Source organism: Hesperophylax consimilis, chromosome 27, assembly GCF_061612785.1.
Source record: "Hesperophylax consimilis isolate HC1 chromosome 27, BYU_Hcon_1.0, whole genome shotgun sequence".
NCBI lineage: Eukaryota > Metazoa > Arthropoda > Insecta > Trichoptera > Limnephilidae > Hesperophylax > Hesperophylax consimilis.
In genome coordinates, this window is record NC_142862.1 from 4,137,839 (window position 1) to 4,163,359 (window position 25,521).

At 35.9% G+C, this 25,521-nt stretch overlaps 2 protein-coding genes across 4 annotated transcripts; one reads left to right on the top strand and one right to left on the bottom strand.

The window, feature by feature from the left end:
• Positions 1 to 749: 749 nt before the first annotated feature.
• On the top strand, positions 750 to 8,565 carry LOC149410492 (uncharacterized). 2 transcript variants are annotated; one of them, XM_089647974.1, is made up of 5 exons: positions 750 to 1,550; positions 2,705 to 3,021; positions 5,230 to 5,381; positions 5,881 to 6,054; positions 7,523 to 8,565. In XM_089647974.1, the coding sequence occupies exons 1-5, from the start codon at positions 1,057 to 1,059 to the stop codon at positions 7,640 to 7,642; spliced, it is 1,257 nt and encodes a 418-aa protein (XP_089504100.1). In that variant the 5' UTR covers positions 750 to 1,056; the 3' UTR covers positions 7,643 to 8,565. The 2 variants fall into 2 exon arrangements, with proteins under 2 accessions (XP_089504100.1, XP_089504101.1); XM_089647975.1 differs by lacking the exon at positions 5,881 to 6,054.
• Positions 8,566 to 8,735: 170 nt separating this feature from the next.
• Positions 8,736 to 22,949, bottom strand: LOC149410493 (cytochrome P450 9e2-like). Of its 2 annotated transcripts, XM_089647963.1 has the most exons (10): positions 22,791 to 22,949; positions 19,035 to 19,258; positions 17,557 to 17,720; positions 16,248 to 16,391; positions 15,963 to 16,165; positions 14,182 to 14,407; positions 13,149 to 13,370; positions 12,426 to 12,526; positions 10,576 to 10,744; positions 8,736 to 9,344 (listed from the first exon to the last, which is right to left on the bottom strand). In XM_089647963.1, the coding sequence occupies exons 2-10, from the start codon at positions 19,256 to 19,258 to the stop codon at positions 9,178 to 9,180; spliced, it is 1,620 nt and encodes a 539-aa protein (XP_089504089.1). In that variant the 5' UTR covers positions 22,791 to 22,949; the 3' UTR covers positions 8,736 to 9,177. The 2 variants fall into 2 exon arrangements, with proteins under 2 accessions (XP_089504089.1, XP_089504090.1); XM_089647964.1 differs by lacking the exon at positions 8,736 to 9,344 and having other exon boundaries at positions 10,562 to 10,744.
• Positions 22,950 to 25,521: the final 2,572 nt, after the last annotated feature.

Sequence of the window (25,521 nt, forward strand, 5' to 3'; positions counted from 1 at the left end):
TCCTTTGCTGGTTGAGTCCTCCATTACCACACAAGGAAATTTAATGTGGTTTTTGATCATGATTTTCAAAAATTGTCAGGTTATTCGTAACCTGAAAATGTATGCCTTCTTTAAATAAAAATCTACTGAATAGTGGAAATATAGATTTTTTTAAACATTAAACCTACATAGAAGGCCCTGAGGAAAATAATTTTCCTCAGGGCCTATGTCATCTTGGGGGATGCTGAGTGGGGGGGTTTATTAAGGAAAGGTTAAATAATAATAATAATAATAAATGTTTTGGGAAGGTTAAAGGTATGAAGGTTGGTAAGCGACCCACTGCAGCGCAAGGTGATGGGTCAAAAGACCAGTTGGAGAAATTAAAGGGTCTCCTCAAACCGGCCCCCAATCTCGCACGCCACGCAGCTGGAGGACAAGCGCGGCCTAAACATACCTCAACCGATGAACCCGGGAACGCTGCTAAATAACCAGACATAGTGAGCCACTTGGGGTGACCTTTGGCAGAGGTGCTGGTTATCCAATAAATAGTTCGCGGCGCGTCGGTACCCAAACCCGACACTTTTATTATATGATAAGAAGATATTTAAATTCCGCGTTATTAGAAGCCCACAAAACATTTCTTTGACTCAGTTCTAAAAGGAACCGGTTCCACGAAAAAATAACATCGGACGATCCAGTTACCGCCAAGTCACCGGGACAGGAATATCGACCACCTCTAATCTCTACATCTGTCACTGTCAAATGTCAAATAAAGTCGAATCTCCGACTGTCAAAGTTGTATGTAAATAAACAGTAATAAACATAATATTGCCAATTTTACAAGTGTTTTACAACTAATTATAAAGTTTGTGTATTTATTTTGATTTTAAACTACACGGAGTTGATGATATATAGTGCAAAACGCGATTCCGTCGCTTGTCACTTTTTTATCGATCGTAATATTCGAGGATGATATTATTTGTATGAAAGAGTTTTTATGCAACTATATTTGGAACTTCTACATAAAACAGTGAATAAATATACTATTGTTGTATTAAATCCAATTAAACAATAAAAATGTACGATTCCGACGAAGATATGGTTGAAATAAAGGTGAGAAGAGAGTACGAGAATCTGGGATATCCTGTCAACAATAATGAAGGAGAAAATGATGAACCTTTTACCAGAGACAGACATGGCTTCAAAACTGACAGCGAAATGTATAAAAAATGTCTAGAAATGTCTTCGAAATACCATGGAAAGTTTCTCAGTTACGAGGAGGCCTGTAAAGCCAATGAATTAAACGAAAAACGCGACCCTCTAGAAATTAAAAACGACATATCTTCTCTTTATACTTGCATATATTGCGATCTTATATTTACCCACCCGAAACGTTATATTATACATTACAAATGGCACAGTTTTGGAGCGACTACGGAAGCCATTGATGCCAGTTCTGTTGTGCCTAAGAAAAAAAAGAAAGCCAAAGTGGAAGAACCAATTGTGGAAGTCAAAAAAGAAGACGAAGAAAATAAATCTTACGAGTGCGATGTTTGCAACCAGGTTTATAGGTAAGGGATGGTTTGATCATTGATAATATATTCCCTGTTGGCAATGATGTTACAATACATCTAGACTTGTCATTGTCTCACAAAAATAAGGAACAGTATGGCAAGTAAGAAACACTCTTATTTCTAGTAAATTCTTAATTCAAACGTTGTTCATATATGACAAAGATAGACATTCATAGAATATGTGTGTACGAATGAAATAAAACGATAAGACCGGACGGTGTTTTCGTAATTTAAAAATTGCGGATGAGACGACATCCTGCCAATAGATTTTCTTTCTTATATGTGTTGCTATGTTCGCTATCTCACTTTTTCTAATGGCTCTGAAAATCTTAGGGAACAATCGAAATAATTGTATTTTTTATAGTAATTAATAATTTGCGGGTATTTACGAATGCAGTGAATTGTTTACCAAGTAATGCATACACTTTCTCATCACACGCGAGGGTATTAATGCAATTGTGTGACAGTTTATGACTAAAACTACGAAATAGAAAGCACTACAATTGACATACTTTTTGCTTGCCACTTTGAGATTTCTATATATATTGCAACGTCATTGTCCGTTAGTAAATTAACATGATTGAACAAGGACAACTGGTGTAGTAAGTAATCTATATTTTATAGGTTGAAATAGCGGACAGTTGTGTTTTAAACAGGCTTGCTAGAGCACAATGCCTTAGTACGGGTTATTTCATTCTAAAGTCTTGGTTTAGTCGTTACATTTGTAGAGCGTAATTTCGTTTTATTCTCAACTTCAAGTAAACCAATTTATTATTTATCCAAAATTTTATATATTTCTATTAATTTCATAATTAAATATTATCTTGAATTCTTTGGAATGTAAAATCTATGCTTGAAAACACACACTAGGGCGATACTGAGAGTATGTTCCTCTCTGGAACATGCTGCAAGTATACTATATATTATTTTAAATGAATAAATTGTGAAATAATACAAATGAATTAAATAAAATTTACTTGCGCACGCCGGGATTTGAAACCGCAAACCGTGGATTGCTAGTCGAGAGCCTTACCCCTCGACCACGGGAGACGAATGAATATTTGAAATTTGCCATTATATGATTGTTTCGGTTAACCGTATAACTGAATGTTCCCTACCTATTATATTCATTTCACACTTCCTTTCTGCAGATCAAAACGCAGCCTCCACAACCACCGCAGCCGCCAGCACCTGATCTCCCCCAAGATCTGCCCCGTCTGCAACAAGATCTTCTCGAGCGATTCGGCCCTCGCTACCCACACACAGAGCCATCTGCAGCCTCAGGTCAACCGCTTCATGTGCAGCCAGTGCCCCAAGACCTTTAAGTTCATGCACAGCCTGCAGAGACACATCCCTACACATCTGGAGGACAAGGCGTTTCCCTGTAGCGGTTGTGATAAGTCTTTCGGCTCCGATTTACTGCTGAAGATTCACGCCAAGACGCATCTTAAACCCATGAAGGGGAAAGGTAATCTGATTGTCCATTTACATGTGTTCTTTAAACTGGAAAGCGTTTCTTAATGCTCTATTTATTATTCATCATATTTCTTTCAGGTCTCTCTACTTACAGTCCATTTACATTATTTATTCACTAACCATTTACACTATTTATTCACTAACCATTTACATAATTTATTCACTAACCATTTAAGCATTTCCTAATACTTTTTAAACAAGTATTTTGTATATTAACTTCACATAGAAAGCCCTGAGGGAAGTAATTTCCTTCCTAGGTCATTTTTTTGGGATGCAGTGTGGAGAGTCTTTTTGGGGAAGGAAGGAGTGAAGTGTGAGTGGTCTTGAAAAGATCCATGTTGTAGGAGGAAGGAAATACAGAGTCAACTATACACATATTATGTTAGGTGCGCATTTGGTAATGACGCTAGTTCCTCGAAGTATCTTCCATTGAAATACCGATAAAGACGGCTTCCCAGCAACCCAACCACACGGATTTCTTCAAAAAAGATCAGTACTAACAAACTTGGTAAATTTTACGGAATATTTAACGTGCAATATGGACAATAGAAACCAAGTAGATGTAATCTACACTGATTACTCTAAGGCCTTCGATAAGGTAAACCATTTCATTTTAATTCAAAAATTAAAACAATTAGGCATACATGGTGACTTACTCCGGTGGCTCACTTCATACCTTTAGAGTAGACTTCAAAGTGTCTTAGTTGAGGGAACAAAGTCCAGCTTCTTCTCTGTGCCCTCCGGTGTACCTCAAGGTTCTCATTTAGGCCCATTATTATTTAATGTGTAAATATACAATATTCACAAATGTTTTTTAAATGCTAATTACCTAGCATATGCAGATGATAACAAAATATACTTAGTTATTAAATCAATCAACGACTGGATTAAACTTCAAGAAGACCTCAATCGTCTTTTTATCTATTGCTTATTAAACAAACTTTTTATTAACATTGAAAAATGCAATAAATTAACATTTACACGTAATAAAAATAAAATATCCTTTGTATACACACTGAACGGCACACACATCAATGAAGTAAAATATATCGGGGACCTTGGGGTAACACTGGATGTTAAATTAAACTTTATCCAACACACTGATGAAATCATTAACAAAGCCAATAAAATGCTGGGATTTATAATTCGCATAGCAAAACCCTTCCACAACATAAACACTCTATATTCCCTTTACACCTCATATATTCGCCCGCTCCTGGAACACTGTACACCGATCTGGACTCCTTTATACCAAGCCCATATCGAAAGAATAGAAAGATTTCAAAAAAAAAATTTTAAACACATAAATTGTAAACTAAACTTACACTTCTCAAATTATACCGAATCCATTAAATTTCATAATTTTAACTCCCTCCAAACACGACGTCTAATTTTTGATCAAATCTTATTGTTTAAAATCCTAAATAATGGTCTGGACTCACCAGAACTTACCAATTTAATAAATCTTCATATTCCGTCTAGATCAACCCGACAATCTGATTTATTTTATCTACCCTCGTGTAGAACAAACATTAAAAAAATTCCCCAATTCCTCGTAAATGTGCACAATATAATACAAAATTTTACAGCATTGACATTTTTGATAATAACATAAAGAAATATCGATATGAAGTAATGCATACGATCGATTATTAATATGAGAGTATGGAATGTATCGGGAGCATCTCCTATCCTCTTCCTATTTTCCTCTTCCTCTCCCCTTCCTTTAACACCAAATTAATTTTAAGATATTAAAACTTCATTTCCAATGAACTTTAAAATAAGAAACTTCTGTGGCTTGACTTCAGTTAACTTGTATATTTATATCTATCATTGTATATTATATAAAAGCTGTTTGTTTCTTCCAAAATAAAATAAATAAATAAACCCACCTGACACATGTGCTAGCACTGCAATTCGTTTGATAAGATAGAGAAATCTACAAAATGGACTGTCCGTTTCTGCATAAAGTCAAAGGTTTTTTCAGTTATTTTGGGGCTTGAGTTCAGAGGTATTTGACAAATTTAACCATGGGACGCACTTGCAATATGCACAGAATCAGTAGTTGTGTATCTGCGGGCCCTGCACTGTAGGCTAACTTGGCTTCAATAAAGCTCCCGTGCCTGAGCTTGTCACTTAGGGTTACACCAGGCAAGTCTTGTTAGGACTGCTCCGTGTATAATCATTAAGTTTGTTTTAGGTTTCTCATGCGCCTTCTGCCCGAAGACGTTCTACCAGGCCTTCAGCTTGCAGGCGCACGCTCGCACCCACACCGGCGAGCGCCCCTTCCCTTGCGGCCTCTGCAAGCAGAAGTACCCCACTAACTCTAGCCTCTCCAGACACCTTAAAGTCGTAAGTAATACACCAACTTACTAACTAACCATCACGTCCTTCTCATCTCGCAGGGGTCGGCAGAGACAATTCCATAACAAAGCAGAACATTAAAGAAAAATACCAAATAAGCAACAAATCTAATCTAATCTTCTTGTATCGTTTTCACTTTTGTCACTGTTCCATTTTATCTGTTATGCATTGCCGCACAACTCTTGCCTTTGTACACCCTTCTTGCTTCATTCACATTTATGCATACTACTTTTGCCTTCCTCGGGGTCCCCGATTTCTTCTATCATTCGTATTCGCATCATTTATACTCCTTACACTCCTTTCTTCATTCCAAATAAGTGTCCCTAATTTAATCTTACTCATTACGCTTACGTCAGTCTTGCGTTCTTTCCGGGTCTAGTAATACGGTACAAAGGAGTTACACTCAAGAGGTAGCGTGAAGGTAGTACATACAACCGGAATTATCTTTGGCATCTTCTAACATATTCTCTCGGTGTCTTGCCCCCAGTCGCACGGGGGCTCGCTGCCCTTCCAGTGTCAGCTTTGCGGTAAGAGTTTCCACGTGCGCTCCGCGTGGGATTACCACATGCGGCGGTCGCATCTCAAGGAGCGCCCCCACGTGTGCCAAGAGTGCGGGCACGCCTTCTCCTGCCGTTCCCAGCTGGTCAACCACTACAAGAAGGTAATTAGATCACGTAGGGTTCACTAGACCAAAGACTTCTATTAGAAAATGGCCGGGCATGCTGAAGGCGTTTCATTTGTTCTGTACGGTGAGGGATACATCATATCACTGTAGACCGGTTTGTGGATGAGTTTCGGGGAACTTCCAAAGATGAAGAGAACTTTGCACATTTATGTAATTATGCATGTTTTTAGATACAAATGATGGCATATTGTCCTTCTGCCAAAAGCTCCATAATAATCTCTCCTTTTATTTCACTTGTCGTTTAAACGAACGAGGGAATTTTCAAAACAGAACTAGCAGCAGTATGAATTTTGAACATTATTTTTAAAGCTAAAGATAAAGAAACTCCTAACCCACCATTAATAATTGAGACAGTGTTTGAAATGGCTCTATTTGCTATGCTCAGTCACCAGTCGGTTTCTTTCAACCTCACTTTTTCCTTTCTCCTACCCTTTCCTCTGTTGCTTTCATCTAACTTCATTACCAATAATTTTGAATGCCATAGCTTCTAGTGTGATATACAAACCCAGCTCCCAGCGTATGTGTATGAATGATCGTTCTACTCCTGGTATCGTTATGCCGCCTCGTACCACGAGAAAATAAGATTGCAGGTAGTCCGTAGGTGTAGTTACACGTGTTCAAGTCCAGATGTCGTACCGTCAGATGCCGTTCACGTCTCTGAGTATGTAATAAAAATTAAGACTTGGTTAATTTTAATAGCGCTATTTTTCTAAAATATCTCCTGATATAAAGAGTAATCGTTCGATTGAGCCGTGGAATAGTTTACGGGGAGTCATACGAATACGACTCATCAAAAAGCGTTAGCTCAATTGTGTGGCTCATCGCTAGTAGGGATGGAAAAATAAAGAAAGAAAAATGCGCACCAATTTAAAAAGAATGTCAGCAGAATCAAAGACTTAAATACTAGTACTGCAGTACAGTACAGTATAGGGTGCCAACATAAGTTTGAGATATTTTAATTTATTTAAAAGAAATCGTTTGTTAAAAACGATTCACATTCGCATTTGTTGGGACATCTTTATAAATTCGAACCAAATATATTTACTACGACAAATTTGTTCATGAACAACTTGATAGCGAGAGCTGTTCCGCAGCTCTCGTCGTATCTTTCTTACATATTATTGTTCCATATAATGAAAGTGAGAAAATGTGAGAAAAAATAGTCCCTTCCGGACTTTTGTGAATTTCGTCCATTGTTGATTTTGTAGCGATACACCGATTATATTCGGCAAAAAATACCGATAAAATAGAAAACATAATTATTTTGGTCTTTTCCAATTATTAGCGGGTACAATCTATAGTATTTATTTTGTAGCTCTCCCGGTCTGCAGTAATGCTTTAGCCTTCCCGTGGCTAATTACCTCATTCCTCTCAGCCCTGAAATTTTATTCTAATATTCGTCACACTACCCTTAAACGCTATAGAAAGGTTTTTTCTCTTTCAGCATCATGAGAAAGTTGACGACTCCATGCTGATTGGCCACTCTGTGGATGAGGCTCCATCTGTTGTGAAGAAAAGGAAACAAAGAAGAAAGCGGAAGGAATATTCTGATGACAGTGCTTGAGATATTTTGTTTTACACTGTTAGTTGATTTTAATGTTTAATTTATACAATATTTTACTGGTGTTGATAGATGTTTGTCATCAGTCTGTTATGTAAAAATTAAATAATATAGATAAGGACATAATACGCTCAGTGTCACAAAAATCGCACATCTTTAAAAACCTAACCTAACCTAACCTAACTCAAACAATATTGATTTATTGAAAGTATATTTAATGAACTCTTATATATATAGACAATAGTTTCATTTCATAAACGATACAAAATTTCCGAGTACGGGACGTTAAAAAAATGTTGCGCACATACTCTTTTCAGCTCACAACTTGTGTCATCTTCCCAGGCTATAAAAGGAACAGTTTAAGTTAAATATAGATCATTCACTATCCGAATGTTGAAGAGGAAACACATGAAAAGTTAGAGCTAGAAAACAACCCGTTAAAATGGGACACCACTGCTGATGAAGTCTCTCAAGTGGTGGCACTACTGCAATCCGGGATGCGACAGTGACATTGCTTGGCAACTTAAGCCATTTTTTAAGAGACTGTTGATTTTATCCGGAGGCGTGGATCAGGGCGACGTCGCTTCACATCCGAAAGAGACGATCGCTTTATTCTCTTTTAAGATTTTGCAATAGGTGCAATTTTTGTGACACCGAGTGTATTTAGATATATATATATATATATATATATAATTGCAAATAAAATGATTTAATAAAATATTTATTATTTTCTAATACTAAGCAGGTAACAACTCATAATCTGGATGTGTATATTTTTATTGAAAATTTGTGATATTTATTGCATTATTATTATTGATATTTAAAAAAATCAGAAAAAGATTCGGTTGAATCTAGGAATTGAACCCAGGACCTTGATTTGACTGAGCTAATTCGATCCTATCCCCTGCGGTCATTAGCTCAGTGGTAGAGCTAAACTCCGGCTGATTGATCGATGAATCTTTTTCTGATTTTTCTGTTTCAAATTTTCTTTTGAGAGTCGCTAATATTGTCTTCAATGATTAAAGATTACAATTTGAGGGTTTACTCAAAGTTATTCAAAAATAAAAATATATTATTCTTTATTCCAGATCTTTGTTTATTTGATTCTTTGTTTTTCATATTTATACCAACACATTTCTTAGAATCATTAATTTCTTAATTTGAATCCATCCCAGGATCCAACATCATTAAAAAAAATTAGTTTCTGTCAGGTTTGTTGGGTTACATCGTTAAGAATGTTTATTTTGTTTGTTTCATCCTAATCCGGGATCCTTTGAAATCATTAAAAAATCGGTTGATGTTAGGTAGGTTAGATTACATTGTAAGTCATTGTTAGGTTGTTTAATATCATGGTTTCAAAGTGACCCAGGATAATAACAACATTAAAACAAATTGTTTGGAGTCAGTTAGGTTAGGTGACATCTTTATGTGAGGTTAGATTGTTTAATTTCTCTCTTTCCGTAACAGGATTCTTTAACATTGAAAAAAGGTTTGCAGTCAGGTTGTTTAGGTTTCATCGTTAAGTATGGTTGGGTTGTTTAATTTCTCGGCTTCAACCCAATCCAAAATCCATCGCGTGGAACCGCAAACAACATGCGATTATCAAATTCCATTGGAATTTGGGTCTTGGGTGTGGGAACCAAATCAAACTTTAATAGTAAGAAGAATATTATAGCTTTAATACTCATCAGGGCGAATCTCGAACCTGGAAAGAAAATTCCCCAATTTATTTATGAGTTCTTTAAAAAATATATATTTTGATTTATTCACCATCACGACCAATGTACAGACATCTTCTTTCGTCCACTTCATTAAATTACTTCAGTGTTAATTTGAGGTTAGTTTTTTTACTGGATGAAGGAAGGGTTCTTCCTGGCTCTTCAACTTGTCAACAGTTTAATACAATAACAAATTTACATGTCTTAGAAAAAGCATCTACAACCTTTATAAAAACGTAGATATCTAAAAGATAATAAGCCGTAAAAAACAACATTTCCGCTTGAACGATTCTACAATATGAGGGCTTAATGTCAAACAACGTTATCTACAAAAAAATATGCAAGAAATTCTACGGATTATAGTCAAGCAATGTTAATTAATTATTTCTAGGGATAAATAAAATCATACAATTATTAGTATATTTTTGTAGATAATGTTATTTGACTTTAAGCCCTCAAATGATTGGTATGTTTTTGTGTAGATAATGTTGTTTGACATCAGAGATGTGCTTTATTTCAAATAAATCCATTTCAAATCGAAATGCAAAATGCAAAATGGGTATTTTCCATTTTGCATTTTAAATGCTTTTCTAAAAACCATTTTGCATTTTGCATTTCAAATGCTTTTCCCATTTTAAATGCTTTTTTGCAACATTCTTCCTACTATCTCCTCTCATATTTTTTTCATAAGCCCCAAAAATATCAGTCGGTCCTCAACCTCGCTATGAGAGATAATTTACATTTGTCAAGTTGCTCCCTGGTAGGAGCCCTGGCAATTGAGTGATACCATTACAAAAAATACTGATTCAAATACTGAACATGGGGCCATGAAGCTGTAATATTAAATGTTAGATAGCAGTTTCTATGTTTTTACGTTGGCAACATTAGTCCCGCGCAAATTTTTTGTGGTTTCATAATCTGTAGTCGTGGTGTTTTTGGATTTACCATCATGTAATATGTTTGTTCTACATTGATGTCCATTAAAATGACAAAATTGTTTAAAAATTCTATAATTATTTTGATTGTTTGACCTGAGAAACCATTTTGCATTTTCAATGCATTTTGAAAATAGGTATTTTGCATTTGAAATGCTTTTCTAAAAACCATTTTGCATTTTGCATTTTCAAATGGAAAAGTTTTGACCCATTTCCATTTTGCATTTCAAATGGTTTTGGGTACCCATTTTGCACATCTCTGTTTGACATTAAGTCGGCTTACCAATACAGTTTCTGGGTCCAACCCCAAAAGGCAAGTAGGCCATTGGGTTTATTTTTCCTTTGTTCTCATCGGAAAACCTTTCCGGGTCAAATTTGCTGGGATTCTCGTAGTACTGTGGATCGTGGTGGATGGCGACGACTGGGATCCATACGGTTTCATTCACGCCAATCTAGAAATAATATCAATTTAGACCAGTTTTTTCAAATGTAACGTCTATCATCTAATTGATTTCTATCATATACGCTTTGTTTCTTTTTCGTTACATTTGATATTTTAAATATTATTTAACGATCCGTTGATCTGTCTAACCACCCGATTTCACATTATTTATGAATATAAGGAATAGAATGGGGTTGAGATGACTTCCTTGCGGTACACCACTAGTTGCATAAAATAACTTTCATTTGAAATATTTAATTTTGCTGAACAAAATTACATTAGATAAGTACGAGGGTGGGTCAATAAGTCCTTAGAAAAGCCGACAGGTGGCGCGACTAGTACTGTAAGCGGTTTGTTTTCATGCAGCGGCACTACCGATTCAGTATGCTGCGAAGTTTCAAGCAGATTGGTCGGGTTGTTGTGTGTTTCTCGTATATTTAAAAAAAAAAAATTTGCTTGTTTACAAAAATGGAGAAAATTGAGTTTAGAGCTGTTATTAAACATTTTAATATAAAAGGGTTAACAGCAAAGGAAATAAAAAATGAGTTGGATTTAGTTCACGGCACATCTGCTCCTTCACTTGCAACTATTTATAACTGGTTAAATGAATTTAAACGTGGTCGTATATCAACAAAGGATGAACCACGCTCAGGACGTCCTGTAGAGGTGACTACACCAGAAATGATCAATAAAATCCACGATATGGTGTTAAGTGACCGAAGATTAAAGTTGAATGAGATAATTGAGGTTACAGGGATCTCAAAAGGTAGCGTCATTTCTATTTTACATGACAAATTGGGCATGAAAAAAATTTCTGCAAGATGGGTGCCGCGTTTGCTCACAGTCGACAATAAACGCAATAAGGTGGTGGCCTCTAAAGCCCTGTTGTCGCTCATGCAACGCAATCCGGATGAATTTTTTCGTCGCTTTGTGACTGTAGATGAAACATGGATACACCACTATACTCCCGAGACGAAAGAACAGTCAAAGCAGTGGATTGCGAAAGGCGAACCATGTCCAAAGAAGGCGAAAACCGTAAAATCAGCTGGTAAGGTTATGGCTACTGTATTTTGGGATGCACGTGGAATTATTTTCGTTGACTATTTGGAAAAAGGAAAAACAATAACAGGGGATTATTATGCATCTTTATTGGACCAGCTAAAAAACAAAATTGAAGAAAAACGGCCTCATTTAAACAGGGAAAAAAATCCTCTTTCATCAGGACAATGCCCGTGTTCACACATGTTTACGATCAATGGCTAAAATTGAAGAATTGAAGTTCGAATTGGTCGACCACCCACCGTATTCGCCAGATTTAGCCCCCAGTGACTTTTTCCTTTTCCCAAACTTAAAAAATGGCTAAGTGGACAACGTATTTTTTTCAAATGAAGAAGTCATCGATCGGACAAATGCTTATTTTGAGGACCTTCCGAAAACTTATTTTTCTGACGGTTTAAAAAAAATTGAGAAACGTCTAACCAAGTGTATTGAGCTCCAAGGAGATTATGTTGAGAAATAAAAAAAAAATACAAAAATAAAAACTGTTTTAATGCTTTTTTCTAAGGACTTATTGACCCACCCTCGTAACTCGGTATGTTGAAGAACTGATGACGAGAAAGGTATTTATTTATTTAATTTTTCTAATAATCTTCACTTATTTTCTGATTTATGTTTTTAGCCCTAGTTTTTACCTTAACTTCTTTAGTGCTCGACTCATTTGAGGGAGGTAGTGTGTAAGGCTTCACACATTTCCTATCCAACCTTAATGCTGCTGGCCAATGTCGCATAGTTTCTGAAAAAACACACATTTCAATCAAAATAAATCATCCAATCCTAAACAATGAATTCAAATTTACACGGAGATGCTTTGCACAGTTTTAAAAGTAATCTGGCTAAGGTACACAGGTAAGGTAAGGTTAAGTTCACCAGATTTGTCATTGGGTATTTGGCGATATCTTCTGATAACATAAGGTGGTGTGTAAATATAAAGGGAACAGTGGTAATAGGGAACGAATCTGACTTACCTTAATTTTTACACTTCACATTTATGAGATTCGATATTATGGCACCGAGGGATCACTGGGTTGATCACTGCACAAATATCCGTAATAGACTGACTTTATAGACTAGTTGCAATTGTCGGCAACATAGGTATGTACTGCACACTGTCAGACAGGGACAGGTAATGGACCACAGGTTGGGTGGGGGAATGATATGTTAAAGGGAGAAGCATATAGGTGTGTCAACAGTGTATTTTCGTCCTCTTCACATTTCCTACAGCTATTGGCGCTTTCCACACCCAACATTTGCATGTGTCTTCTGTTGTGGCGGTGTTCATACGTTAATAGTCCTAACTTCTAGCTATCTTCTAGGTGTATCTTGCAAATTATTAAGTCAAAAGATTTTACAAGTACCTGAAACCACCATGTCCATATACTTCATGGCGTTGATATCATTGTACGTGACTTTCCCATTGTTTTTATTGGCCACCTTGTCCACCTCTTCCTGCAGCCTCTTCTGGATGTCCGGATGTACGGCCAACTCGTGGGCGGTGAAACACTCCATCATAGAAGTGGTGTCGAAGCCGGCTACGAAGAACACCAGAGCCTGGGCTACGAGGGTGTCATCCGTCCATTCTGAAAAGTGGTGAAACGTTTATTGTACATAATTTTATAAGTAAAATTGTCACAAAGGTAGAAATAACTGTCAGCGTCGGCAATATGCGACTGCGCATTGTTCTGGATGGCTATGCGTGCCATCTGTTGATGAAGCGTGGAAGCGCATTAAATTCTCATTGTTTAGTAGTGCCACTTACTTTGTTTGGCTACTTGTTAAAATAAATTCTTGTGAAATGATAGTAGGTAAAAATAATATATATACAGGGTGTCCGGAAACTCGTAGTACAAGCGGGAAACTGGTGAATCTACATCACATTTGGAGTCGATTTTGTAGTATATTTTTTTTTTATTTGAGCTTTCGTTATCGAGTAAATCGAGTTTAAAGTTGATTTTTTTTTTTTTGTTTTTTTTTTTTTGTTATCAAATTCTTATAAATTATTACTGAAGATCAAAGTACCCAACTAATTAAAACTATTTGAAAGTAAAACAAATGAAGAAACTCGGATTTGAAGCATTATTTTGAAATCACCCTTCATTTAACCCGGTGTAAACATAAAATATTTCTGCTCTGCAGGGTTAAAACATCTGTTGTTCAACCCTAAACACCAGAAAAAACTTTAACCCTAAAATAACCGAAAAATATTTTTTTTTGGTTTTTTTTTTTTTTTTTGTGAAAATGCTCAAATCAAAAAACTTTATGTTTTTTTGGGTTCCCCATGTGGTGTAGATTCTCCAGTTTCCCGCTTGTACTACGAGTTTCCGGACACCGTGTATATAATACATATGTCGACCCAATTTGGCACTCATGTAAAATGTATAAAGATCTTACTTCTAACAGAAGAATCTCCTAAGAAAGATTCTTCGACAGTAGAAAAGCCAGTGTCTTTGCTGTGTCCATCGTCTTTGTGATCCAACTTGCCCTTCTTGGCCTCCATGAGCAGGTGGATCATGTCTGGCCGGATAATTTTCTTCTTTTCCCTGGTCTCCATGGAAGACATCACCAGGCTTTTGAAGAAGTCACCCACATGCTTGGGTAGCACGGGAATCTTCATTAGCTGCATAAAACAAATGATTATTTTCTGTCTTTCAGTTTCCCAGTTTATCGGTCTTTTGTTCCCTTCTTTAATTTGTAGTTCCCTAACTATTAGTTACCAAGTTGCTTCCTATAGTTAAGTTTTATATAAATGTCAAATTATGAATTACACTAAATTTAGGTGGCTGCAATATAGTTTCTTATGTTCTTTAGTTCCTCAGTTCTCTAGTTGTCCAGTTATCTAGTTATCCAGTTCCTATGTTTAAGTAATTTAAAAATGTCATAAAGCTTCCACCGTCTTATCTAAAAAGTGACTTGTTAATGAAGAAAAATAGGTGTCACAATGTCACTATGGCAGTTAACTGTCAAGGCGATGATAATACCTAATACGTAATACAGAGTGCTTGAGGTTTTTAACTGCACACAGGAGGCCCTGAGATTATTTTCCTTAGAGCCTATGTCATCTTTGGAATGCTGTGTGTGGGGTCTTATTTAAGAAAATGAAGCAGAGGAAGTTCTGGAACGTAAAAGGTATGAAGGTTGAGAAGGAATCTAGGGATCAATGTGTATAGGAGTGACAGACATATGAATATATCCCTCCCACTGCGGCGCAAGGCGTAAGTCGAGAGACCTGTTGGGAAGGTCAAAGGTATCCCCAAACCAGTCTCTCTCGATCTGGCATGCCCCGCAATTGGTGGGCAGGTGTATCCTGAACACACCTCACCCTGTGAAACCGGGCACCCCTGCCACTTTGGCAGAGGTGTTGATTATATACAGAGATGTGCTTTATTTCAAATAAATCCATTTCAAATGGAAATGCAAAATGCAAAATGGGTATTTTGCATTTTAAATGCTTTTCTCAATGCATTTTCCATTTTAAATGCTTTTTTGCAACATTCTTCCTACTATCTCCACTCATCTTTTTTTCATAAGCCCCAAATATCAGTCGGTCCTCAACCTCGCTATGAGAGATAATTTACATTTGTCAAGTTGCTCCCTGGTAGGAGCCCTGGCAATTGAGTGATACCATTACAAAAAATACTGATTTAAATACTGAACATGGGGCCATGACGCTATAATATTAAATGTTAGATAGCAGTTTCTATGTTTTTACGTTGGCAACATTAGTCCCGCGCAAATTTTTTGTGGTTTCATAATCTGTAGTCGTGGTGAGAGTGGTATATTTATGGTCGTGGTGTTTTTGGATTTACCATCATGTAATATGTTTGTTCTACATTGATGTCCATTATTAAATGACAAAATTTAAAAAAAATTCTATAATTATTTTAATTGTTTGACCTGAGAAACCATTTTGCATTTTCAATGCATTTTGAAAATAGGTATTTTGCATTTTGCATTTGAAATACTTTTCTAAAAACCATTTTGCATTTTGCATTTTCAAATGGAAAAGTTTTGACCCATTTCCATTTTGCATTTCAAATGGTTTTGGGTACCCATTTTGCACATCTCTGATTATATATAGGTGTTACAAACCCGCCTCCCAAATTGATAAGAGTTATAATTGACAGGAGCTTTTTCACCTCAAATATTAATGCACAGATTAATGAAGTAGTTACCTTGACCAGTGGTGGAAATGACAGCAAAAGCATTTTAAACATATTCACTTTCGCGAATCCCACACTTTGCTTCCCATTGGTAAAGAACTCGTTATCTTTCTCCTTATAAGAATCCACCTTGACTCCAAATGCACAGGTGGCTATGACATCATTAGAGTATCTGGTGAAGAGATCTTTCAGTTCTATTTCCACGAGGCCCTTGGCTGAAAACAAGCAATGTTTTTGGAGAAGAACAATGATTTATCAACACGCCTAAACATCAGCCTTCTTCTGTATGTTTGTTACCTTTATGTTCGGGCTCCTGCATTTCTTCCAATAGATAGTTGGATAGTTGTTCCGCACACTCAGTGACAAACTCAAACATCCCTCTCATCTTGGAGCTGGTGAAGGCGGGACTCAGTGTGGACCTCATCTCACGCCATTTCTGTCCTGTAATCAAAGCATCCCTTATAATCTTTTACACCTTGGCACATGAATTTGGGTGTCAAATCTGCGGTCGAACGAATGAAGAAAAAAACGAAAATATTCCGTAGAATATTATTATATTTTACAATACTTTGCTGGGACTTACCCCCTGAGACTAATATATTTTAAGGTTTTGACGAAAATTGACACCAAACCATTTGCGCATGAAACAGAGTTTTGTTTTATAAAAATATATCTATTTTAAAAATCTGGTAGGACTCAGGATTGAAACTTTCCACCCAGGAATTGGAGTCGAAAATTCTATAAGCCTCGCCAAATGCCGATTGGGTAGGACCGACATTAATTTAGCATACTAACTGGTGTAATGTCATCCAATTTCAAAGAAATACGCGTATATCCACGTTTGGACGCGTGATTGCCACCAAAAGTTGATAGAATGCAATTTCATCGAAAATGATTCTATATGCCGAGTTTCAGCTCGATCGGATGTCGGGAAGTGGGTTAACTTTCGCATCCAGGGCAAATGTGAAATTCAAATAAATGCAATTAAAACCTACATGCCATATTCATCTCCGAGGACATGTCTTTCAGCCGATGAATATTATGGCATGTAGGTTTCATTTAAAACCCACATTCATATTCATCTCCGACCACGTGTCCTTCAGCAGCTATATGTATATTTTCCCAATAATTATAATAATAACACAAATTTTGTATAAAATGTAAAAAAAGGTAGGTTAAGGGAACCCACAAAGGCACTGCCTGTGCGTGAGTAATATTAAAAAAAGTAGAAACACACTTTATAAACAAAATAAAATTCACATTTGTTTATTACGACTGTAAGAAATGTTGAGAAATAATGCGAGTGTTGCTTTTACGTCAAACAAATGGCGCTGTTTTAAAAAAACATTTTTTTACGTGTCACAGGTGACATCTATACTATAATATAGCTATATAAAAACACACGCATATGCAATGTTGTGTCAAAGTTTCAACGCAATTGGTGAAGAACTGTCAGAGATTTAAGATTTTGAACAAACGAACAATTACATTTTTATTTATATACATAGAAGATAGATATATATTCCGATTATAGAGAAAGCGTCTTCATTGGAATTATCTATAAACATAAACATACAATTTTTTAATATGTATTTAATTGTTTTACCATCAAGCGAAAATAAATTTTCATTAAACAGTGGTTCCCTGTCCCAGTCCAAAAACACATTATGATCCGCAAAATGGTCGAAATCCTTGATCGTAATCTTCTTAATCAGCTCTAGATCCTTGATGACAATTCCTCCGTAGCGAAACTCTCTGAAGCCAAAGTATCTGAAACAAATAATATTATGAGTTCTTTTGTACATGGAAAGTACCTACAGTAAATAATGATGACTGCTTTTGTACATGGAAAGTACTTAAAGTAAACAATGATTACTGCTTTTGTACATGGAAAGTACCTACAGTAAATAATGATGACTGCTTTTGTACATGGAAAGTACTTAAAGTAAACAATGATTACTGCTTTTGTACATGGAAAGTACCTACAGTAAACAATGATGAATGCTTTTGTACATGGAAAGTACCTACAGTAAACAACAGACTCCGAGACCATAAGTGGTATTACTCGCTATTACTAATGTCTTTCTCTGGCGTCTCCGACTTCTTCCACCATTCACTAATGTACACCATAACGCTACTGTTAAAAAACTACATTATATCCACTTTAGTTCAACATCATCGAACTCATTTCACTGCAGAGATATAGCGTTAAGTATCTCGGGCGTCCCCGACTTCTTCTAACATTCAAACCTCTCTAAACACTCCTGGCACTAATAAGAACAAAATTTGAAATTTTCAGCGATATCGGTCGACAACTTTTCGAGTTTTGCGAGCACAAACACACACAAGTTGAATTTTTATATGTTAAGACTAGCTGACGTGTACCCGGTGTTGCTGGGGGTTAACTTTAGGAGATAGACAAATGCCAAAATGTACTCTTCTGTAGGCCTTTTTAAGATATACAATTCCGTAATATATTATTTTGATGTATCTCATAAGGTTTAGCCAGCGTTAGCAACGTAAGCGCCCAAAAATATTTGATCACAAAACATCGTTTTTTCTCTACTTTCAATAAATATTATATACATGTATTGTATATTTAAACCTTTCGGAAGAAATTATCTAAATGATAGTAAAAACCCTATAAAAATCCGTGGTGTAGTTTAGAATAACTAAGCGTACAAACAGACAGACGCGAATAGCGACTTTATTTTATAGTATTTTGAGATTATATTTAAAGTACAACTTTACTGGTATGACTTCAAATGGAAAAGAGCAACTTATGTGCGAATTGAACTTTTATACCCTCCATTCGCGTCGAATATTCATCAAGGCTTTCCTTTGATCCCTATCCTATTCCTGTAATATAATACATCCTAATCCTCTGGCCTTCCTATCCTTCTCGAAACATCTATCACATAGTTATTCCATTTCATCACTTGTCTGCCTCTGAGTTGCTTCCATCCGGGCACTCACTTCGTTTTGATCATAAGTAACCTATCATCCGTCCATACTTTAAATAATTGTCTAGGACCGGACCTCAAGGACGATGTGTTAGTTTAAAATCAAATAAAACATTTTTACTTTTCTTTCGGGAAAGAGTCGTAAGCGTCCTTCAGAATATCCTTGTAATGCTTTCGACCCAGCAGAGCGTCCACCAAATTTCCTAAGAAAGGAACTGGCATTGGCGGTGTCTTAATACCTCTCCTCTTGAAGTGACCATCTTCCCACTTTGCGAAGAGATAAACAGCTGTCAGGATCCCTACCAGCAGTACTACTAGTATTTCCGTGATGCTTAGGGGAAACATCTGAAAAACAAAAACTTTGTGTCAATATGGAAAGTTTCATTTCCAATTCTGCTAATAAAAAACAGCGAACACATTGAAAGAGCCAGTTTGTGCAGGAATTGTGATGTAGTGTTGATAAATAGTTGTAGTTTCATTTCCGATCTACCGACATCTGATGTCGATAGAGTACATAGATCTAAGTTATTGAACTTTTGTTTTTGTAGTTTTAAGATCTTTCTGTAGGAGGCAGTAGTATCGCCACATGACAGAGATAACATGTCGGCTATATCCGAATGGTTACGAGTACAGCTGATGCTAGGCGATCGCCAGGCTAGCAATCGGCAAATCAGCAAACCGATATCTGAAATGTGGATTTGGTATGCTTAGTCCGTGAACACCGTGAGATGTCACTAAGGCCCATTGTCCACGTAACCGCACGTCATGCGCACGCTTTCGTCAATTGACGATTGCAAGACGAATGCTTGCATCTTGCGTAGAAACAATGAAATCTGTATCCACGAAGCGGCAACGTCGCGTCAGCCGCTCGTCATGCGTTCGTAATGCGGTGCGCGCGGCAACTTGTCACTACTCGACCGACCGCATTTCAGTATTTTGTCTTTGTATCAGTGGTCCAACAGTAGAGACTAAATTTTGGTACGTATGTTTAGTCATTCGGTAAAATGATTGAAATACAGAATCATCTTCTGATAACTCTCTGGCAGCAACAAACAATCTACAATTTATATTTCTTTCGATGTATGGATGAATCCAGTACTTTCTTCTCCTGTTTCGTCGTCTTCTAATAAAATTGTATTCCATTATCACTTCATCCTCATCACTTGACATTTTCACAACAAAAGACGTGCTTTCTCGATGCTAATTGAAAGAAAACTGAGACGTTTTGTAACGTGACTGACTATTGCATGAAGCAGCGTGGACATAACAAACATGAAAAATACGCCTATCTTCATTTGTAGGTTACATGCATCCTACAAAAGACGACTGTGTGGACAATGGGCCTAACTGTACGTTTTTGATTTGCAAATGTTCACGCATATACTTAAATATACCTACTCGTATTTTCTGGATGGGACCAGGGGCGGATTTAAGGGTCAGCATTTCAACAAATGTCTTTATCCGTCTTTACTCTACAGGCACGCGGGGCACGAGGCCCCAGGCCTAAGGGGGCCCTAGAACTCCCCCCCGTAGACAGGGCCGCCGAGAGGGGATCAGGGGGTAAAAATCATCGGACTCAGCCCGGAATTTATTAAAAAAATGACGCCACACAAGTCATTGAATTATTATTAAGGCACATACAATGAATTAAAAGGTTACTTGAAACATAAAACGCCATCGTTGTCATGCACGATTATACGAGTAGGTACTTTAAGTTTATCGAAAAAAATTAAAAACTGATTTAGCTCAGGTTTTTTCATCTGAACTAAAATTATTGATAGCAAAAACACATGTTTTATTAGACAGATGTTATAAATATATTACTGACACCTCATTTTTTTGTCGTTTCGTATTAAAATAATTAATAAAAAAAGTTTTATCATATATTTTTTTTAAATTATGGTCGGAACCAAAGATAATAGAATATGTCGGAACCTTTAGTTTCATAGAGGATAAAGGTGTAAATTTTAATTCTTCCGTGGTTAACTTCTAGATTTGAATATAAAGCGTGGTATTTTCTCTTTCTAACACCGCATTTACCACTATGACAGTAAGGCAGACACAACGATTTATATGGGACCATATGAGCTGTTCTCACACGGAGAAAAATAAGGAGGTACTGCTGATTTATTAAAATCCCGTTAAAAACGGGATTGCAGGCCGTTACCTAATAAACTTTTGGGATGTTCATAATATATCGATACACCTATTCATGCACCTCAGTTGTCCTGATAATATACAATGACAACATTAAAACAAAACAATTCCCAGGGACTGGAGTCAACCCCGCTAACAACGCCGCCAAATGCCGATCGTGTAGGACCGATATTTATTTCTTATATTAACTGCTGTAATGTCATCCGACTTCAGAGAAATGCATGTATGTGTGCGTGGGTTTACTTTATTGCCACCTTGATAGAATACATTGTCATCGATAACGAGTCTATTTGCCGATATCTCGATAGGATATTGGGAAGTGGTTTAATTTACGATTCCAAGATTTGCATTCATTCATTACCGAAAACAAAAGTGTAATTTAAATATATATATATTAAAAAAAAACGGTTCTGTTTTTTAACATGGTATTTCATCACCGTCGGAATAAAACTGTAGATTTGTATACCCATTAAATCCGGACACTCAAACAGAGACTGTCCTTTTGTACATCAAAAGATTTTTAACCATCTTGTCGAAGGCTTCGGTTTCAGCATTTGATCATAATATGAATTTTCGAAAGCTTTTTACCGATCTTTCTTCTTTGATTGTACTTAAAAAATACTGATTTTGCAGTACCGAATGAATTGATTATTGCTGTCATAAAAACAGATACATTGAGAACGTGTTTTTTCACAGAATTTGAACAATTCGTCAAATTTTCAAATTTCGTGAATATTTTAATTAAGGCGATGCCATACGTAGTAATGCAAAATCATGTGATTTTGGTTTGAAAATTTGGTCGCCTAGAAATGTTTCAGATGCTTTAATTAAATACTGCGAGTAGAATACATCCTGGCCTTTGAAGTGATCGGGTATTTTTTATATAAGTCTTTTTATAAGCCCAGAAAAAAATAATGTAAGGGCCTATGAAAACTGCTTTAAAGTTCAAAATCTCCTACTTACGAACCCATTTTCGGTTATGATTTTATTGTATAATGTGGCAAATTAAGTTATTTATAAAATGATCGAAAAAAAAATATTTATGCCTGAACATCCACAAAATAAAATAAATGGCACTTTTTGGCCATGTTTTTTTCTTGCATAAATCAAAACCGGCGGATGGTGTTAAGCGGGAATTGAAACCTTATCGCCATCTACGTAAGGGTTGTTATTGATAGCGGCTCAATTTAAAATATTACCCGACGTAGTGCATCGCCTTAATTTTATTTTTTGGAATAAGTTATAACTAGAAAACTCAATGAGTGCCCCGGCAAGGCAAGGGTCCTGGGTTCGAGTCCTAGATGTAATCGCATCTTTATCTGATTTTTCTATTTCAGATTTTCGTTTAGAAATCGCTTATATTGTCTCCAATATTTAGATATTATTTCAATTATGTGAAGCAAATGGCTCATAATAATATTATAACGAACTTGAATATAACTTCCACGAAACTAAATAAACTTTGAAATTTGATGATATGTTCAAATTCTGTGAAACTACCTGTTATAAGTTATGTAACTGCCCACTTGTGGATTGTAGAATGTAAATTTTAGAGATGTTTCAAAGTATTTTTGTTTTTTGTTGAAATTATTCTGTTACATTTCAACTTATACTATATTGGTAAAATGCGGAAAAATTAACTTTAGTAAAATAGTAACTAAAATAATAATGTTTTTTAAAGTAAGGAATATAGCTAATAGGGAATATGACTGGAAAATACCTTTCCTTCCTACACACAATTTTATTGGTATTTCACAATTTATGAACTTTCCACATACAATTAATTGTTTTGCACACGACAAGAACTGCCCACTTATTACACAGAGTGTCAGAGGAATCACCTCTAGCTTTGTGCATTACAACAACACAGATAAGAATAATTACGAAACAGTAAATACAACGTATTTATAAAGTAGCCTAAGTCCACCCGCTCACGGGGCAACTGAAAAAAAAACAATTGTAAACTCAAGTTGCTATCCTGTGTATTTCAATGGCGGTCCGCACACGGCGCAACCTGTTTTCGACGGGGACGCAAATCGCCTGCACGTTTCAGTTGCCCATAGATATGTCAGATTTTAAGAAATTCGCTATTTGTCCATGCCTAAAGAGTTGTCAGATTACGTCAGCAACGAATGCTCAGCAGTGGATATTTCTTTTAAACGGTTGAACCCAAAATCTTCTTTTAGAGGATTTCGCCTTTGGTGATAGTCATCCATAAATATACCACTCTCTAGATCGATATCTTCGGGCTTTTTGTATGTAACGGAATTATACAGTACTTAACCACAGAAATACAATCAGTACCTACCGTGCGGAGCAGAGCAGTAGACAAGGTAGAGGAAACTCAAGGCCATTTAAAAAAAGATGCGACCATAGACAACATAATTGTTCTCAGCCTACTCTGTTCATTCACTAGCCCAAAAAAAACTATTATAAAAATAAAAATGTCCTTGAAGCAGAAAAATGTCGAAATGTTTTCCAAGGGCAAGGTTCATCTGACTAAGAAAATAAACTTTTACAGTGCATTTCCTTAAGATGAAACTTGTTAATCTGAGAAGAAGAAACCCAAAATGACAAGAAATTTGCAAAAACACTGAAGAAAATTTCCAAAACATGATTGTCCGACAGCACGACGAAGAATTCCGACATTTTTCAGCCTCATGAACTCATGGTTACATATGTTTAAAAATCTTTAATTTCACCAAAACAATAAGATAATACAGGATAACACTAATCAATAACATGGATAAGTTTATCGATATAATAAATAACATTTATACGTTCAAAAAACCGAACGAATAACCTAAAAACTAACAATTCACTTTAAACTTGAACTTACGTAGGTAGGTGGAATATATGTTTGTAACTCGCTAACACTATACTGGCTTATATTGTATTTTTATCACGAACAACTTTAACACGCAATATTTTCGACGGAAATGATAGTATTTCGGCAGCAAATGACAACCCGCGTGTAATAAATAAACCATTCTCATTTTGTTTGAATGATTTGAAACTGTCAAACGGCAAAATTTCGTCATCTCTTTCTGTTACACGAGTCATTATGATAGAGAGCGAGAGATCAAACCAATCATTCTGCTCTCACCAATGAGATCTGAGCTTTTAGCCATATTATTCGTTTTCTATAAGAATTTTGAGGTGGGCGTGGCGGTTTCAAATGAGTTTCAAGGCCAAAGCTGGGAGAAATGCCCCTGTAGTTTTATTTTTATTTTTTTTTTTTTATTTGTATAAAGATTACATACAATATTATTTATACCCGCTAAGCTACTGCAAGTAGCTTGTCAGCAGGAGATTAGTTGCACCTATAATAATAGTATAGTACATAAAATTAAAATAATCATCAACGCTTTAGCGTAGTAATACATACATTTCTACAAAAAAACCAAAAAAAAATAAATAAAAAATTGTGTAATACCTTAAATTTGAAAATACAGAAACAGTGTTGTGGGGAAAAAAAACAGTCTTAATACATGAGGTTACTCCTTAGTAGCCATGATTTTAATATTAAAGAGAATTTATTAATGGAGCAATTTTCTTTTAATTCATATGGCAATTTGTTAAAAATTAAAGGTATTGTGTATTCAAGAGTTCTTTGACCATATTTGTTTTGAAACACAGGTACTTTCATTCCTTTATTTTGTATGAAACGTGTATTGTGTACATGATCCACCATTGTTTTATACGGACTGTCAGATATATGCTGTAATACAATTTTTTGCCACATAAGGGCACGAATCGGTAATACATTTATTGATTTATACATAATACTAATGTCTCTCCTCTGGTTATAAACGGTTTTGCTTACTAACAACTTTACCATGGCATTTTGAATCATTTGTACATGTTTTATGTTGGTTTTGCACGATTGACCCCATGAAGTTATCCCATATCTTACGGTAGATTCTGCAAGAGACAGATAAATCAATTTCATAGTTTTTAAAGGCACAAAATATTTTATTTTATACAGTCTTCCTACAATAGACCGAAGGCGCTTACACAGTTTTGAAATGTGTACATCCCACTTCATGTTACAATCTACTGTAACTCCTAGATAGACATAGTGGTTAACCAGTTCGATATTTGTACACGCACAGTGCTGTGTGATATTGTTGTGAATGCAGTCAAAAGAGTGAGATATGATTAGAGGTGCCTCGCTATACTTGGCATGTGGTGATCTTATATGCATCAGTTTTGTTTTTTTAGAATTAATTAGTAAACCATAATCATGTGACCACCTTAATAAAGAAATAAAGTCTTGCTGCAACAATTTCATTGCAATAGATACATTTTCATGGGATATGACAAGTGCAGTATCATCAGCGTATACATAATATTTAACAAACGAAAAAATTTTTGTCATAAGAGATACAAAGATAATATAAAATGTTGGTCCCAAAATTGACCCCTGTGGAACTCCAGTTTTGACATTT

Excerpts from the sequence above, each read along its gene's own strand:
- LOC149410492 (XM_089647974.1), top strand. The coding sequence starts at position 1,057 with ATGTACGATTCCGACGAAGATATGGTTGAAATAAAGGTGAGAAGAGAG. Across the intron at positions 1,551-2,704 it reads GTTTGCAACCAGGTTTATAG|ATCAAAACGCAGCCTCCACA; the intron begins GTAAGGGATGGT and ends TCCTTTCTGCAG. Across the intron at positions 6,055-7,522 it reads TGGTCAACCACTACAAGAAG|CATCATGAGAAAGTTGACGA; the intron begins GTAATTAGATCA and ends TTTCTCTTTCAG.
- LOC149410493 (XM_089647963.1), bottom strand. The coding sequence starts at position 19,258 with ATGTTTCCCCTAAGCATCACGGAAATACTAGTAGTACTGCTGGTAGGG. Across the intron at positions 16,392-17,556 it reads AAATTTATTTTCGCTTGATG|GACAGAAATGGCGTGAGATG; the intron begins GTAAAACAATTA and ends CTTTGATTACAG. Across the intron at positions 12,527-13,148 it reads TATGGACATGGTGGTTTCAG|AAACTATGCGACATTGGCCA; the intron begins GTACTTGTAAAA and ends GTGTTTTTTCAG.